This window comes from Entelurus aequoreus, linkage group LG11, assembly GCF_033978785.1.
Source record: "Entelurus aequoreus isolate RoL-2023_Sb linkage group LG11, RoL_Eaeq_v1.1, whole genome shotgun sequence".
NCBI classification, from domain to species: domain Eukaryota; kingdom Metazoa; phylum Chordata; class Actinopteri; order Syngnathiformes; family Syngnathidae; genus Entelurus; species Entelurus aequoreus.
In genome coordinates, this window is record NC_084741.1 from 3,975,463 (window position 1) to 3,991,600 (window position 16,138).

General features: G+C 37.7%; 1 protein-coding gene across 3 annotated transcripts in view; it reads right to left on the reverse strand.

Annotated features, from left to right (window-relative positions):
• Window positions 1-15,813, reverse strand: part of ifnlr1 (interferon lambda receptor 1) — a 31,264-nt gene extending 15,451 nt beyond the window's left edge. Inside the window, exons 1-2 of one of the 3 annotated variants that reach the window (XM_062062299.1) lie at window positions 15,641-15,813; window positions 6,736-6,862 (exon numbers count right to left, since the gene is read on the reverse strand). In XM_062062299.1, coding sequence (XP_061918283.1) covers window positions 6,736-6,862; window positions 15,641-15,683 — 170 coding nt within the window. In that variant the 5' untranslated portion in view covers window positions 15,684-15,813. Of the gene's footprint in view, window positions 1-6,735; window positions 6,863-9,370; window positions 9,470-10,184; window positions 10,303-15,640 lie in introns of those variants that run through there. The other 2 variants (XM_062062302.1, XM_062062300.1) reach the window with 2 other exon arrangements.
• Between the last annotated feature and the right edge of the window lie 325 nt (window positions 15,814-16,138).

Here is a 16,138-nt window from a genome sequence, read left to right on the forward strand (position 1 = left end):
CAACAGTCGTCATGTGACACTCCCTTGTTGTTTGTTCGCAGGCCTCTTAAAAGCGAGGTCAAAGGTACATTGACGCCCACATGACAAAATCAACATAAAAACAGTGGTGGTTCTCTTTCGAGTTGATTTTAGGATTGCTTTAGGCAAAAAGCACTTGACATTTTTCTAATAAGGCTCTAAAGAAGACAACATTTTCACTTTGATGCGGTCTACCACCACTGGCACATTTTTAGCAAAGATGCGTAACCTTTAGTTTAAATGCCTCGTACGAAAAGATCCCTCAAAAGTCACACCAAACTACAAACTACAGTATTTTGGTCCCGGTACCGGTACCAGAATGTATTTTCGATACATTTCTAAATAAAGGGGACCACAAAAAATTGGCATTATTGGCTTTGTTTTAACAAAAAATGTTAGGGTACATGAAACATATGTTTATTATTGTAATTTAGTCCTTAAAGGCATACTTGCCAACCTTGAGACCTCCGATATCGGGAGGTGGGGCGTTGTCGGGGGTGGGGCGGGGGCGTGGTTGGGGGCGTGGTTAAGAGGGGAATATATTTAAGCTAGAATTCACCAACTCAAGTATTCCATATATATATATATATATATATATACAAATATATATATACATATATATATATGTATATATATATATGTATGAAATACTTGACTTTCAGTGAATTCTAGCTATATATATATATACATATATATATATATATATATATATATATATATATATATATATATTTTTTTTTTTTTTTTTATTATTTTTTTTTTTTTATTATACATATAAATAAAAGAAATACTTGAATTTCAGTGTTCTGGGGGATATCCAGTAGATGGCAGTATTGTCCTGTTTACGGCAGACGAACTGCTTTACGGTAGACTAAACGTGACGTGTGTTGTTGTGTGTTGTCACCGCGCTGGGAGGACGTTAATGAAACTGCCTAACAATAAACCCACATAAGAAACCAAGAACTCGCCCTCGATCATTCTACAGTTATAACGTGATTGGGCAAGCACGCTGTTTATATTGTGGGAAAGCGGACGTGAGAACAGGCTGTCCCCACTCAGGTCCGCATTGAGCTGGAGGGGGCGTGGCCTCCAGCTGCGGTTGAATACCGGGAGTTTGTCAGGAGAAAATTTCTGCCGGGAGGTTATCGGGAGAGGCGCTGAATACCGGGAGTCTCCCGGTAAAAACGGGAGGGTTGGCAAGTATGTTAAAGGCCTACTGAAAGCCACTACTACCGACCACGCAGTCTGATAGTTTATACATCAATGATGAAATCTTAACATTGCAACACATGCCAATACGGCCGGGTTAACTTATAAAGTGCAATTCTAAATTTCCCGGGAAATATCCGGCTGAAAACGTTTCGGTATGATGACGTATGCGCGTGACGTCACGGAGTGTGCGGAAGTATTGGGACACCATTGTGTCCCAATACAAACAGCGTCCGTTTTCATCTCAAAATTCCACAGTATTCTGGACATCTGTGTTGGTGAATCTTTTGCAATTTCTTTAATGAACAATGGAGACTGCAAAGAAGAAAGTTCTAGGTGGGATCGGTGTATTAGCGGCTGGCTGCAGCAACACAACCAGGAGGACTTTGAGATGGATAGCAGACGTGCTATCCGACGCTAGGCGCCGACCGCACCGATGATCGGGTGAAATCCTTCGTCGCGCCGTCGATCGCTGGAACGCAGGTGATTACGGGTGTTGATGAGCAGATGAGGGCTGGCTGGCGTAGGTGGATAGCTAATGTTTTTAGCATAGCTCTGTCAAGGTCCCGTAGCTAAGTTAGCTTCAATGGCGTCGTTAGCAACAGCATTGCTAGGCTTCGCCAGGCTGGACAGCATTAACCGTGTGGTTACAGGTCCAGGGTTTGTTTCGGTGTCTTCTGATAGTAGAAGTGATAGTAGTATTGTTGATCTTCTGTCTATCGTTCCAGTCAGGGGCTTGTTTCTTCTGTTTCTATCCGCAGATAAACACGATGCTATCACGTTAGCTCCGAAGCTAAAGTGCTTCGCCGATGTATTGTCGTGGAGATAAAAGTCACTGTGAATGTCCATTTCGCGTTCTCGACTCTCATTTTCAAGAGGATATAGTAGCCGAGGTGGTTTAAAATACAAATCCGTGATCCACAATAGAAAAAGGAGAGAGTGTGGAATCCAATGAGCCAGCTTGTACCTAAGTTACGGTCAGAGCGAAAAAAGATACGTCCTGCACTGCACTGTAGTCCTTCACTCTCACTTTCCTCATCCACGAATCTTTCATCCTGGCTCAAATTAATGGGGTAATCGTCGCTTTCTCGGTCCGAATCGCTCTCGCTGCTGGTGTAAACAATGTGCAAATGTGAGGAGCTCCACAACCTGTGACGTCAGGCAAGGCTTTTTTTTATCAGCGACCAAAAGTTGCGAACTTTATCGTCGATGTTCTCTACTAAATCCTTTCAGCAAAAATATGGCAATATCGCCAAATGATCAAGTATGACACATAGAATGGATCTGCTATCCCCGTTTAAATAAGAACATTTCATTTCAGTAGGCCTTTAAATAAAATAGTGAACATACTAGACAAATTGTCTTTTAGTAGTAAGTAAACAAACAAAGACTCCTAATTAGTCTGCTGACGTATGCAGTAACATATTGTGTCATTTATACACCTATTATTTTGTACACGTTATAAAGGACAAACTGTAAAATATATGTATATTTGGGTCAGTTCATTAATTGTATTATATTATAAATCTGTCCCAAACTGATTGGTATCCAACCTCAGATTCCTCTAGACCAGGGGTGTCCAAAGTGCGGCCCGGGGGCCATTTGCGGCCCGCAGCTAATTGTTTACCGGCCCGCCACACATTCTGGCAATGCTATTGCAAAAAATAAAAATGAACATTAAAAAAAGTGGAATGAGGTGAAATCTAACGAGAAAAATTTGCAATGTTGACACAAAAGCTGCCATGCAGGCTGTTTTTTTCTTCTTTTCTTTTGTCTTTATTTTTTGCCATTGCTCAAAAAGAAAATAATGACAAAAAAATCCATGTTATAATGAATTATTTTCAAGGCTCCAATTACTTCAAATATTTCACTTGACAATGTTTTATGTGGTAAATATTGCATATATTGTGTAGTTGCCATGTAAAAACATCAACGTTTTCTTTGACAAAAGAGCATTAAACAAACAAAATAATAGTTCAAACGTAAAATCGACAGATATATCTGAAGTTGATCTCGTAACTTAAGTGTTGAAAGTTAAAAAAAAAAAAAAAAAAAAAAAAATGTATCACTTTATGAGTGGTGCACTTTTTTGGATCCCAAATATATTTAGTGGTATTTTATTTATCTTTTCACTGTGATTACTCAAAAATATGAAATAATTAAAATCAATGGTGTCCTGCATTATTGATATTTTAGGGCTCTAATTACTAAATACTGCATATTTCAGTTGTACTATAAAAAAACAAAGTTGTTTTTGACAGAAAAGCCATAAAACCTTTTTTTTAAAAAGTTGATATAGAGATTTACTGTAAGCGTTAAATAAAAAATAATAATAAAAATGTGACTTATTTTTAACATTTTAATAACTGAGACCCTTTATAGTCCCGGGGACCCCTAAAGGTAAAATAAATTTAAAAAATCCATATATTTTGTTATGGTTTGAAAATGAAAAATATCAAAATGGCCCCCATATGCTTTAATTTTTCCGTTTGCGGCCCTCAGTGGAAAAAGTTTGGACACCCCTGCTCTAGACTGCGTGGCACGGTTGGGAGAGTGGCCGTGCCAGCAACCTGAGGGTTCCTGGTCCGATCCCCACCTTCTACCAACCTCGTCACGTCCGTTGTGTCCTTGAGCAATACACCACCCTTGCTCCTGATGGTGGTTAGGGCCTTGCACGGCAGCTCCCGCCATCAGTGTGTGAATGTGGAAATAGTGTCAAAGTGCTTTGAGTACCTTTAAGGTAGAAAAACGCTCTACTAGTATAACCCATTTACCATTTACTTGTGTTGTCATGAACAGAAAGGCATTGGCAACAATAATCGTGATGGTTGAAGTTTATTCCCAACATGCGTACATTGTCTGCCTATGTGGTTTATGTGTCACATTCACCATCTGAAAACCAAATAGGAACAATAAAAGATGTCCTTTTTTCCAAAAACGTCAAGAAACCTAAGCACATCTTACTCATGCAAACATATCTTTTTAATATTGTTGTTTTATTTCCCCAGTCGACTTATTACTTATTCATGGTTGTGTGCATGCATGCCAATGTGGTACGTGGAGAAACAAAAGACCAGTTAAAGCCGGGACGTGAAGAAGGCGTTGATTTTAATAGGATCGGCTTCTTCTGAGCTGTTTCAGACATGTTGAATTGAGCGAGTGTAAACATGTGATACAAAGTAGCTTATGCTGCTATGAACAGTGTATATATATATGTTAAATTTGTTTGTTTAACTCTGTAGATTATGATTATTTCTTCATCTAAAAGGGAATAAATGAACACTCCGTCAGTCAGCATCGTAGTGAGAGCAGACATTGCACAGTAAGTGATTGTTTTATTGTGTTCATAGTGTGTATATCTCGTCCAGCACTTATCAATACTGCTAAAGCTGGATCTGTTCAGCACACAGCTTCTAAAACTTGTAAGTCATCCTCTTTATGTTCAGGCTCAAAAATAAAAGTTTTGGATCCTCATTTTTTGTCCCAAAGTACACAGTGGTGGCTCTCATTTAGTCTGCCGTGATTGGTAGTGTTGGTGTTGGAGGGAAAAGTGAACGTTGCGAGGCGTCTGTGAAATTATTACGTCGCCATATGCTTAAAATGAGCAAAATACGTAAATATTACGTGTACTTAGAACATGTATAAAAAAACGTTGATGGAGGTGTTTGCAGGCCCGGGCCGATAACAAATTTGACTTAACGATGTATTGACCCTACAAATTATTTCTGATAAACTATATTAATGCCATTATTTTTATGAGACCAAATTAACCATTGATGTAATAATAACACACAATAATAATGCATGTGTATCTTATTCAATCCAAAAAAACGTAACTTAATTTTTCTGCCCTGATTTTTTTTACACTTAATTTTTAAACAGTGAATTTTTTTCTGCACGGATTTATTTCCACTTAATTTTTATTCACTGAATTTTTCTGCCCTGAATTTTTTTACACTTAATTTTTATACACTGAATTTATCTGTATTGATTTTTTTTTTTACACTTAATTTCTATACGCTGAGTTTTCTGCATTTATTTTTTTTCACTGAAATTTGCTGCATTGAATTCTTTTACAGTGATTTTTTTACACTGCATTTTTACACACTGAATTAAAAGACTGAAGCAATGGATCCTGTCTAAGAACCAGCCAATGAGGTGCTTTAGTCTTGGTTCTACAGAAAGTGGGTCTTGATTTTGGAAGCAACAAAGAATTCTGCACTGAATTTTCTTACACAAAATGTTTTTGTACTGATTTTTTTACACTTCATTTTTATACAGATTTTTTCTGCACTGATATGTTTTACACTTAATTTATATACACTGAATTTTTCTGCATTGATTTTTTTACACTTAATTTTTAAACACTGAACTTTTTTGCACAAATTTATTTCCATTTAATTTTATTTTATACACTGAATTTTTCTGGCCTGAATTTTTTTTCACACTGAATTTTTTCTGTCCTGATTTTTTTACACTTAATTTTTATTTGCTGAATTTTTCTCTGCTTATTTTTTTACACTTAATTTTTATACAGATTTTTTCTGCACTGATATTTTTTACACTTAATTTATATACACTGAATTTTTCTGCATTGATTTTTTTACACTTAATTTTTAAACACTGAATTTTTTTGCACAGATTTATTTCCACTTAATTTTATTTTATACACTGAATTTTTCTGGCCTGAATTTTTTTTCACACTGAATTTTTTCTGTCCTGATTTTTTTACACTTAATTTTTATTTGCTGAATTTTTCTCCGCTGATTTTTTTACACTTAAATTTTATACAGATGTTTTCTGCACTGATCTTTTTTACACTTAATTTATAAACACTGACTTTTTCTGCATTGATTTTTTTACGCTTATTTTTTAAAAACTGATTTTTTTTACACCAACTTTTTCTGCCCTGATTTTTTTTACAGTTAATTTTTAAACACTGAATTTTTTTGCACAGATTTATTTCCACTTAATTTTTAAACACTGATTTTTTAAAACCAAATTGTTCTGCCCTGATTTTTTTTACACTTAATTTTTAAACACTGATTTTTTTGCACAGATTTATTTACACTTAATTTTATTTTATACACTGAATTTTTAAACACTGAATTTTTTTCACTTTTTTCTGCATTGATTTTTTTTTACACTTAATTTTTATAAGCTGAGTTTTCTGCATTGATTTTTTTAATATTTCTGGTATATTTTAACATTGTAATTGGAATATAAATGTTAAATAAAACAAACATTATACCAATAAAATATTTTTTGTCTGTTTGTGAAGTTTTGCACTTGAATAAAAATCCCAGCCAAAGGCAGTGAAATAAGTTGGAACCAGAACAGAAAAAAAGATGGCTAAATAAAGTATTGACAAAGTTGCACTTCAATATTGAACAGGTAGAGTTCTACATACAGTCGTGGTCAAAAGTTTACATACACAGGCCTTAACCTGCCCAGGTCTGGTCTACAGTCTACCCAAAGACAACTTCCACGCGTCCCCCTGCTTGGTACCTTCTGTACAAGACGCTGTAGAGGATCTTTTCTCCGGGGAAGGAGGGCTGGGCGGGGTCCCATCGGAGTATGTTGTAAAAGTTCTTGGAGCTAAAGCGCACTTTGCCGTCGCCGCTGGAGAGGCGAGCTGCAGGTACAAAAAGGGCAAAGTGAGCAAAGTCTAGTTGAGTCATTTTGTTGGCCATCGAGATACTCAATGTGTGCTCTGCTTCTGACCTGCTTCAATGAAACATGTTTAATCAGTAACACGCATGGGAGACATGTTTTCTTTCAGTCCTCCGACGCGGGAAAAACTAAAAACACAACATCTTCACTGCAAAAAGTCAGTGTTCAAAAACAAGAATAAAAAAATACAAAAATGAGGGGTATTTTACTTGAACTAAGCAAAATTATCTGCCAATAGAACAAGAAAATGTGGCTTGTCAAGACTTTACAAAACAAGTCAAATTAGCTAACCTCAATGAACCCAAAAATAGCTTAAAATAAGTATATTCTCACTAATAACAAGTGCACTTTTCTTGGTAGAAAAAAAAGAGACCTTTTTGCTCAATATATTGAAAAATATTCTTAAATAAATTAAATGCTAGTGCCATTATCTTGACATAATGATATGCGCTCGGCATTACATTTCTTGAAAGCAGCAAACTTACACTAAAAACTAATTTATTGTTCTTAATGGAAAAGCAACAATGGGTTATAAATGGGTTATGCTTGTATAGCGCTTTTCTACCTTCAAGGTACTCAAAGCGCTTTGACAGTATTTCCACATTCACACACACATTCACACACTGATGGCGGGAGCTGCCATGCAAGGCGCTAACCAGCAGCCATCAGGAGCAAGGGTGAAGTGTCTTGCCCAAGGACACAACGGACGTGACTAGGATGGTAGAAGGTGGGGATTGAACCCCAGTAACCAGCAACCCTCCGATTGCTGGCACGGCCACTCTACCAACTTCGCCACGCCGTGAAATAAAAATAACTCCTTAAATTTGACAGCCCTAAATAATATATAAAAAAATTGAAGCAGTCAAAAATAATGAGTTAACTCGTGATTGATCAAAAAAAAAAAAAAATCGCATTTATCATAAATAATTGCAGATTAATCACACAATTTATTTTGAGCACACATGCTCCTTTACGTAAACCGCGGTTGGTTAATTTAAAAGTGGCGTGAGTTGAGATGAGTTAGGAGACTCCAACTGTGTGCTTGCTGCCAAATTTCACCCCAAAATAATTCCAGTACTTCAGATAAAATGGTTAGCAGGTTTTGAGCAAATAAATGACATATATTCAATTAAAACATTTAAAAAATGTTTGCATGTGACATTCTGAGAACATTTTTTTTTCCATATGTAAAAATATTGGGGTGGTTTTTTTTAGGTTAATTTAAACTATGTAAGCGAGTCATTTACTGTGATTAATCATGATTAATGCAAATCGAAAAGTGTGATTAATCGGATTTAAAAAAATAAACAGTTGACAGCACTTTAAAAAATGTTTGCTCTCAAATTTTTGCAACTTTTTTATTACTCGAAAAAGTACTCAGAATATAATTTAGTTTTTCTCGTAATGTTGTGACTTTATTTTTGTCGTACAATAATTTTTTTGTGTTTATAATGTGACCGTATAACTCTTTTGTAGTATATCTACTGTAAACGTAGTCACTATTTTATCATAATTAAAGAAAGAAAATACAATTATGGCCCATGTTGAGATTTTAGATATTGTTACAGTAACACTGAATATGAAGGCGTGACATAGAAAACTGTGACTTGTGTTTTGCGGACAAAAAACATCGAGAACGGACGAATGTGTCCTCCAGTAGGATGCAGTAAACTGTTAAATACGCTCAGGAGGCAAATAATGTTTCTCTGCTTGATGCTAATGTGTACTATTTGAAATGTAATATATTCAAATACACATTAGCGTATTTGTCATCACCAATCACCAAAATTATTCCTGAGCGCGGCCACCACTGCTGCTCACTGCTCCCCTCACCTCCCAGGGGGTGGAACAAGGGGATGGGTCAAATGCAGAGGATAATTTCACCACACCTAGTGTGTGTGTGTGTGTGACTATCAGTGGTACTTTAACTTTAATTAGCATCAATGACGTATATTCCAAAGAAATAAGGAATTGGGGATACATTTGGACAGTCGATAAACCGCAGACAAGAGAATTGCCTTTGTGTCCAAAAAGTAGCGAATTGGGTGAGATTCAATTCGGTCAACACTGCGAGCGACTATCTGGATGCCATGCCTATGTTTGCTTGGACCGCTTTGTCCAACAATAAACCCATAAACTTGTTACTCTCGGGTCTCCTAGCCCAGGGGTCGGCAACCCAAAATGTTGAAAGAGCCATATTGGACCAAAAATACAAAAACAAATCTGTCTGGAGCCGCAAACAATTAAAAGCCATATTACATACAGATAGTGTGTAATGAGATATACATTGAATTAAGAGGACTTAAAGGAAACTACATGACCTCAAATATAGCTACAAATGAGGCATAATGATGCAATATGTATGTACAGCTAGCCTAAATAGCATGTTAGCATCGATTAGCTTGCATTAATGCAATGACCAAATATGTCTGATTAGCACTCCACACAAGTCAACATCAACAAAACTCACCTTTGTGCATTCACGCACAACGTTAAAAGTTTGGCGGACAAAAGGAGACAAAAAAAGAAATAACATAAAACACGCCCGGAAAAAGTTATACATGTAAACCAGGGGTCGGCAACCCAAAATGTTGAAAGAGCCACATTGGACCAAAAATACAAAAACAAATCTGTCTGGAGCCGCAACAAATTAGAAGCCATATTACATACAGCTAGTGTGTAATGAGATATACATTGAATTAAGAGGACTTAAAGGAAACTAAATGACCTCAAAAATAGCTACAAATGAGGCATAATGATGCAATATGTATGTACAGCTAGCCTAAATAGCATGTTAGCATCGATTAGCTTGCATTAATGCAATGACCAAATATGTCTGATTAGCACTCCACACAAGTCAACATCAACAAAACTCACCTTTGTGTATTCACGCACAACGTTAAAAGTTTGGCGGACAAAATGAGACAAAAAAAGAAATAACATAAAACACGCCCGGAGAAAGTTATACATGTAAACCAGGGGTCGGCAACCCAAAATGTTGAAAGAGCCATATTGGACCAAAAATACAAAAACAAATCTGTCTGGAGCCGCAAACAATTAAAAGCCATATTACATACAGATAGTGTGTAATGAGATATACATTGAATTAAGAGGACTTAAAGGAAACTAAATGACCTCAAAAATAGCTACAAATGAGGCATAATGATGCAATATGTATGTACAGCTAGCCTAAATAGCATGTTAGCATCGATTAGCTTGCATTAATGCAATGACCAAATATGTCTGATTAGCACTCCACACAAGTCAACATCAACAAAACTCACCTTTGTGCATTCACGCACAACGTTAAAAGTTTGGCGGACAAAATGAGACAAAAAAAGAAGTAACATAAAACACGCCCGGAGAAAGTTAAACATGCAAACAAACCACGGTGAGTTCAAGGACCGCCAAAATTAGTAGGACAAAACGGCGCTCGCCAAATACTCGAATCAGTGGAGCATGTTTAATACAAACACTGTGCTTTATAACAATTAGGGAGGTTTGTGTCATGTTTGTCCTCCTACAGAAACCATATTAAAACAAAAATTATAATTTTTTTCCATGACATCTTTTTCCATTTTTCATACATTTTTGAAAAAGCTTCAGAGAGCCACTAGGGCGGCGCTAAAGAGCCGCATGCCGCGGGTTGCCGACCCCTGATGTAAACAAACCACGGTGAGTTCAAGGACCGCCAAAATTAGTAGGACAAAACGACGCTCGCCAAATACTCGAATCAGTGAAGCATGTTTAATATAACACTCTGCTTTATAACAATTAGGGAAGTTTGTGTCATGTTTGTCCTCCTACAGAAACCATATTAAAACAAAAAATATATTTTTTCCCCTCATCTTTTTCCATTTTTCATACATTTTTGAAAAAGCTCCACAGAGCCACTAGGGCGGCGCTAAAGGGTTGCCGACCCCCGTCCTAGCCGCTCAGGCAAATCATATGGTCTAAAAATGCATTTTTCCATGGATAACATGACATCATCGCGCCAAGTGCGTGCTCTTTCAGTCAATTAGTGCGCATATATACAGCCCGGAACCCCGGACAACATTTTTTAAATTGTACTTTTGAGGAATTTATCTGAATGTGCATGAACTATTTCTGTTCAAAATTGTTTGAAATGTTAAATGTTTAAATATGAACTGTCAGTTTACTGTACTGTGCCAACTGTACTACTATATGAGTACCTATTTTCTGTTGTTTCATTGAAAATAAAACAGCAAAAGTCCATTTGGCTGTCATCTGTTTTAATTATGAGACACAATTGTGTCAAAATCATGATATTTTTTTTTTTATTTCATGCTTGAAATAAGAAATGATGACTTTAAAAAAGTAGTTTTATACTTGTGAGTGTTGATGACACAGCTTTGCAACAGTTGATATTCTAGTTTCAAGCATGTTTTACTCAATATAGGTCATCAAATCTCAGCAACAAGCTGTAATATCCTACTGAGATCATTTAGGACACTTAAAACAAGTAAAACACTCTAACATAAAATCTGCTTAGTGAGAAGAATTATCTTATCAGACAGAAAATAAGCAAATATCACCCTTATTTGAGATATTTCATCTTACTTAGATTTCACTTTTTGCAGTGCGTCTCGGCTAAAACGATAAAGTTTGTCAAACTCTGTTTTATATCTGCAGCATTTAATAAATAATCCACATATTCACCATGCTGAGTTGTTAAAAAGGAGCCCGGGGGCGTGTCACCGTTAAATGTTATCGCCTTTAGCAGTTGACAAAAGACTGGAAGACGACACACCCCGTCCCCGAGAGATTAGCTCTTTTATTAGCTGTGTGATGACTTAGTCGATATCACATCAGGCCAACTCTGTTTTCTATTGATCACTATCATGAGAAACATCCAAAAGCTCGTCAGACTCAAATAAATGACTCGTCTTCGGGGTTTATGCTTCATTTAAGCCAAGGTTGTCCAAACTATACTGAAAAAATCTAAAGTTTCCAGGAACATTTTTAATTTTTTATCATAAATCACCAAAAATGTTTCCCGGGCGCGGCCACCGCTGCTGCTCACTGCTCCCCTCGCCTCCCAGGGGGTGATCAAGGGTCAAATGCAGAGAATAATTTCGCCACACCTCGTGTTTGTGTGTGTTGACCGAATAATTGTATCTAAGTTACCACAAAACTTTGTGTTGCCATGAGCGAGAGGACAACAGCTGTCTTTGATCTTACCAAGCAAAAGGCTGGTAAGACTCCACTGTGTAGGATGGGAAGCGACATGAAGGTGTCGGTTTCTTTGATATATTGTAATCCACAGGAAGATCTTGTCTTGACAAGGTACCTTAAGAGGACAACAGCTGTCTTTGATCCTACCAAGCAAAAGGCTGGTGAAACTCCACTGTGTAGGATGGGAAGCGACATGAAGGTGTCGGTTTATTTGATCTATTGTAATCCACAGATCTGGTCTTGACAGGGTACCTTAAGAGAACAACAATTGTCTTTTATCTTACCAAGCAAAAGGCTGGTAAGACTCCACTGTGTAGGATGGGAAGCGACATGAATGTGTCGGTTTCTTTGATCTATTGTAATCCCCACGAATACCTTGTCTTGACAAGGTACCTTAAAAGGACAAAAGCTGCCTTTGACCTTACCAAGCAAAAGGCTTGTGAAACTCCAGTGTAGGATGGGAAGCGACATGAAGGTGTCGGTTTCTTTGATCTATTGTAATCCACAGGAAGATCTTGTCTTGACAGGGTACCTTAAGAGGACAAAAGCTGTCTTTAATCTTACCAAGCAAAAGGCTGGTAAGACTCCACTGTGTAGGATGGGAAGCGACATGAAGGTGTCGGTTTCTTTGATCCATTGTAATCCACAGATCTTGTCTTGACAAGGTACCTTAAGAGGACAACAGCTGTCTTTGATCTTACCAAGCAAAAGGCTGGTAAGACTCCACTGTGTAGGATGGGAAGCTTTCTGACATGAAGATGTCAGTTTCTTTGATCTATTGTAATCCACAGGAAGATCTTGTCTTGACAAGGTACCTTAAGAGGATAACAGCTGTCTTTGATCTTACTAAGCAAAAGGCTTGTGAAACTCCACTATGTAGGATGGGAAGCAACATGAAGGTGTCGGTTTCTTTGATCTATTATAATCCACAGGAAGATCTTGTCTTGACAAGGTACCTTAAGAGGACAACAGCTGTCTTTGATCTTACCAAGCAAAAGGCTGGTAAGACTCCACTGTGTAGGATGGGAAGCGACATGAAGGTGTCGGTTTCTTTGATCTATTGTAATCCACAGGAAGATCTTGTCTTGACAAGGTACCTTAAGAGGACAACAGCTGTCTTTGATCTTACCAAGCAAAAGGCTGGTGAAACTCCACTGTGTAGGATGGGAAGCGACATGAATGTGTCGGTTTCTTTGATCTATTGTAATCCACAGGAAGATCTTGTCTTGACAAGGTACCTTAAGAGGACAACAGCTGTCTTTGATCTTACCAAGCAAAAGGCTGGTGAAACTCCACTGTGTAGGATAGGAAGCGACATGAAGGTGTCGGTTTCTTTGATCTATTGTAATCCACAGGAAGATCTCGTCTTGACAAGGTACCTTAAGAGGACAAAAGCTGTCTTTGATCTTACCAAGCAAAAGGCTGGTAAGACTCCACTGTGTAGGATGGGAAGCGACATGAAGGTGTCGGTTTCTTTGATCTAGTGTAATCCACAGGAAGATCTTGTCTTGACCCGAAATCTACAAAGCGGAGTGGAAGCAGGACCTGACGCAAGCTCCAGGCATCTTTTCTTTTAACTGTTTTGTGACCGAGAGCGACGGCTGTTTACGACCCCCTCTCCCCTTAGAAACAGCTGTTGCCATGTAATCAGGGAAAGTCCAAAAAAAAGAGGAGACGTGCAACCTTTCGTCAGTGCGTGGGACGACACTGTGCAAGAGTACAGGTCTACGCATTTCTCCTCGTTGAGCTTTGATTGATTGATTGATTGCAACTTTTTTTAGTAGATTGCACAGTACAGTACATATTCCGTACAATTTACCACTAAATGGTAACACCCCAATAAGTTTTTCAACTTGTTTAAGTCGGGGTCCACGTAAATCAATTCATGGTAAGCTAAATTGAATTACAGCTAAATTGAATCCTGTCTCTGTTTAATTCCTTGCTTCTTGTCTGTTTAATAGATGTCATCGGTGTTTGAACCTGACATGTGTGACAATCATTGGTACTTTAAACCAATATATATTAATATGCTAAAGGGTTTTATGTTTAGTGACACCTTGTCCTTTGTTTCTACAGGTGGAACTAGGGTTGTCACCATACCAATATTTTGGGTATTTTGATACTTTTCGATACTTTTCTAAATAAAGGGGACCACAAAAAATAGCATTATTGGCTTTATTTGAACAAAAAATGTTAGTGTACATGAAACATATGTTTATTATTGCAATTTAGTCCTTCAATAAAATAGTGAACATACTAGACAACTTGTCTTTTAGTAGTAAGTAAACAAACAAAGACTCCTAATTAGTCTGCTGACGTGTGCAGTAACATATTGTGTCATTTATACACCTATTATCTTGTACACATTATGAGGGACAAACTGTAAAAAAATGATTATTAATCTACTTCTTCATTTACTGTTAATATCTGCTTATTTTCTGTTTTAACATGTTCTATCTACACTTCTGTTCAAATGTAATAATCACTTATTCTTCTCTTCTTTGATACTTGACATTAGTTTTGGATGATACCACACACTTGGGTATCGTTCCGACACCACGTATTTACTGGATCATACAGTTGTCATATTCAAAATCCTCATGTGTCCAGGGACGAATTTACTGAGTTTATAAACATAACATAAATTTTAAAAAATTATAGTGGTATCGACTAGATACGCTCCTCTACTTGGTATCATTACAGTGGATGCCAGGTGTAGATCCACCCATGGCGTTTGTTTACATTTTGACGCCGGTGAGCTATAGATGACCATAATAGATGAGGGGACATTGTTGATTGTCATGTCATGTTGGGATGTACTTTGTGGACGCCGTCTTTGCTCCGCAGTAAGTCTTTGCTGTCGTCCAGCATTCTGTTTTTGTTTACTTTGTAGCCAGTTCAGTTTTAGCTTCGTTCTACATAGCCTTCCCTAAGCTTCAATGCCTTTTTCTTAGCGGCCCTCACCCTTTGTTTATTTTTGGTTTAAGCATTAGACACCTTTTTACCTGCACCCTGCCTCCCGCTGTTTCCCGCTACCGGCTGCCACCTGGAAGAGTATTACACGGCTACTCTGCCGAGCTCTAGACAGCACCGACACTCAACAACAACACATCATTTGCAGACTATAATTACTGCTTTGCAAAAACATATTTTAAACCCAAATAGGTGAAATTAGACTGTATCTAGTGTGCCGCTATGCAACATTTTGAGCAAAGAACCACCATCACATGTTATGTAGACCACAAGGAAGTCTTTTACATTTAGAAAACATTTATAATATGACCCCTTTAATGCGCCTTTTGTATGAAAATAGACCCGCATAGACCCGCTCATCAGCTGTGCGCCTTATAAACTTTTAAACTTTGTTCTCCTCACATTCTGCCTTTCTGGCTCTCTTTTAAACTTTGCATTTTTTTCTCTCGTTTGGTATGTTTGGGCCAATAAAAGCCAAGCTGTGAGGCGTAAATTGCCCAGAGTCCGCACTTTGGACTCACTGATGACGAGGTTCTCCTGCTAAATAGAAGGTTGACTGCAGTGCACTCACCGTAGCAGAAGAGCAGGAGAATAATGATGTTTAAAGACCACATCTTCTGTGGATACGATGGACACCCAAGTCCAAAGATCAGATCCTGCACTGGTCTCGTTTCATAGTCTTTCCGGGTCTCTTCTTGGTGCCGCGAACCTCACTGGTGTGCTCTCCAAAAAGGAGTGGTCTCGCTCAGGTGTGAAGGTGCACCTTTATCACCTTCCTTCCTGCCGTTCTGTTTACTTAACGTCCCGCCCACTTTTATTGCTGTACACCTTTTCTTCCCATGAGTCTGGTTGTCCTTCCTCTTTTTCTCTGCTCACCTTTCAGGTTGTTTTCACCGACCATCTCTGCTTAATAAGAAAGCGAAAGAATACAATCTTATAGATGAGGTAGACCTAGGCGTGTTCTATCTCTTACACACACACACACACACACACACACACACACACACACACACACACACACACACACACACACACACACACACACACACACACACACACACACACACAC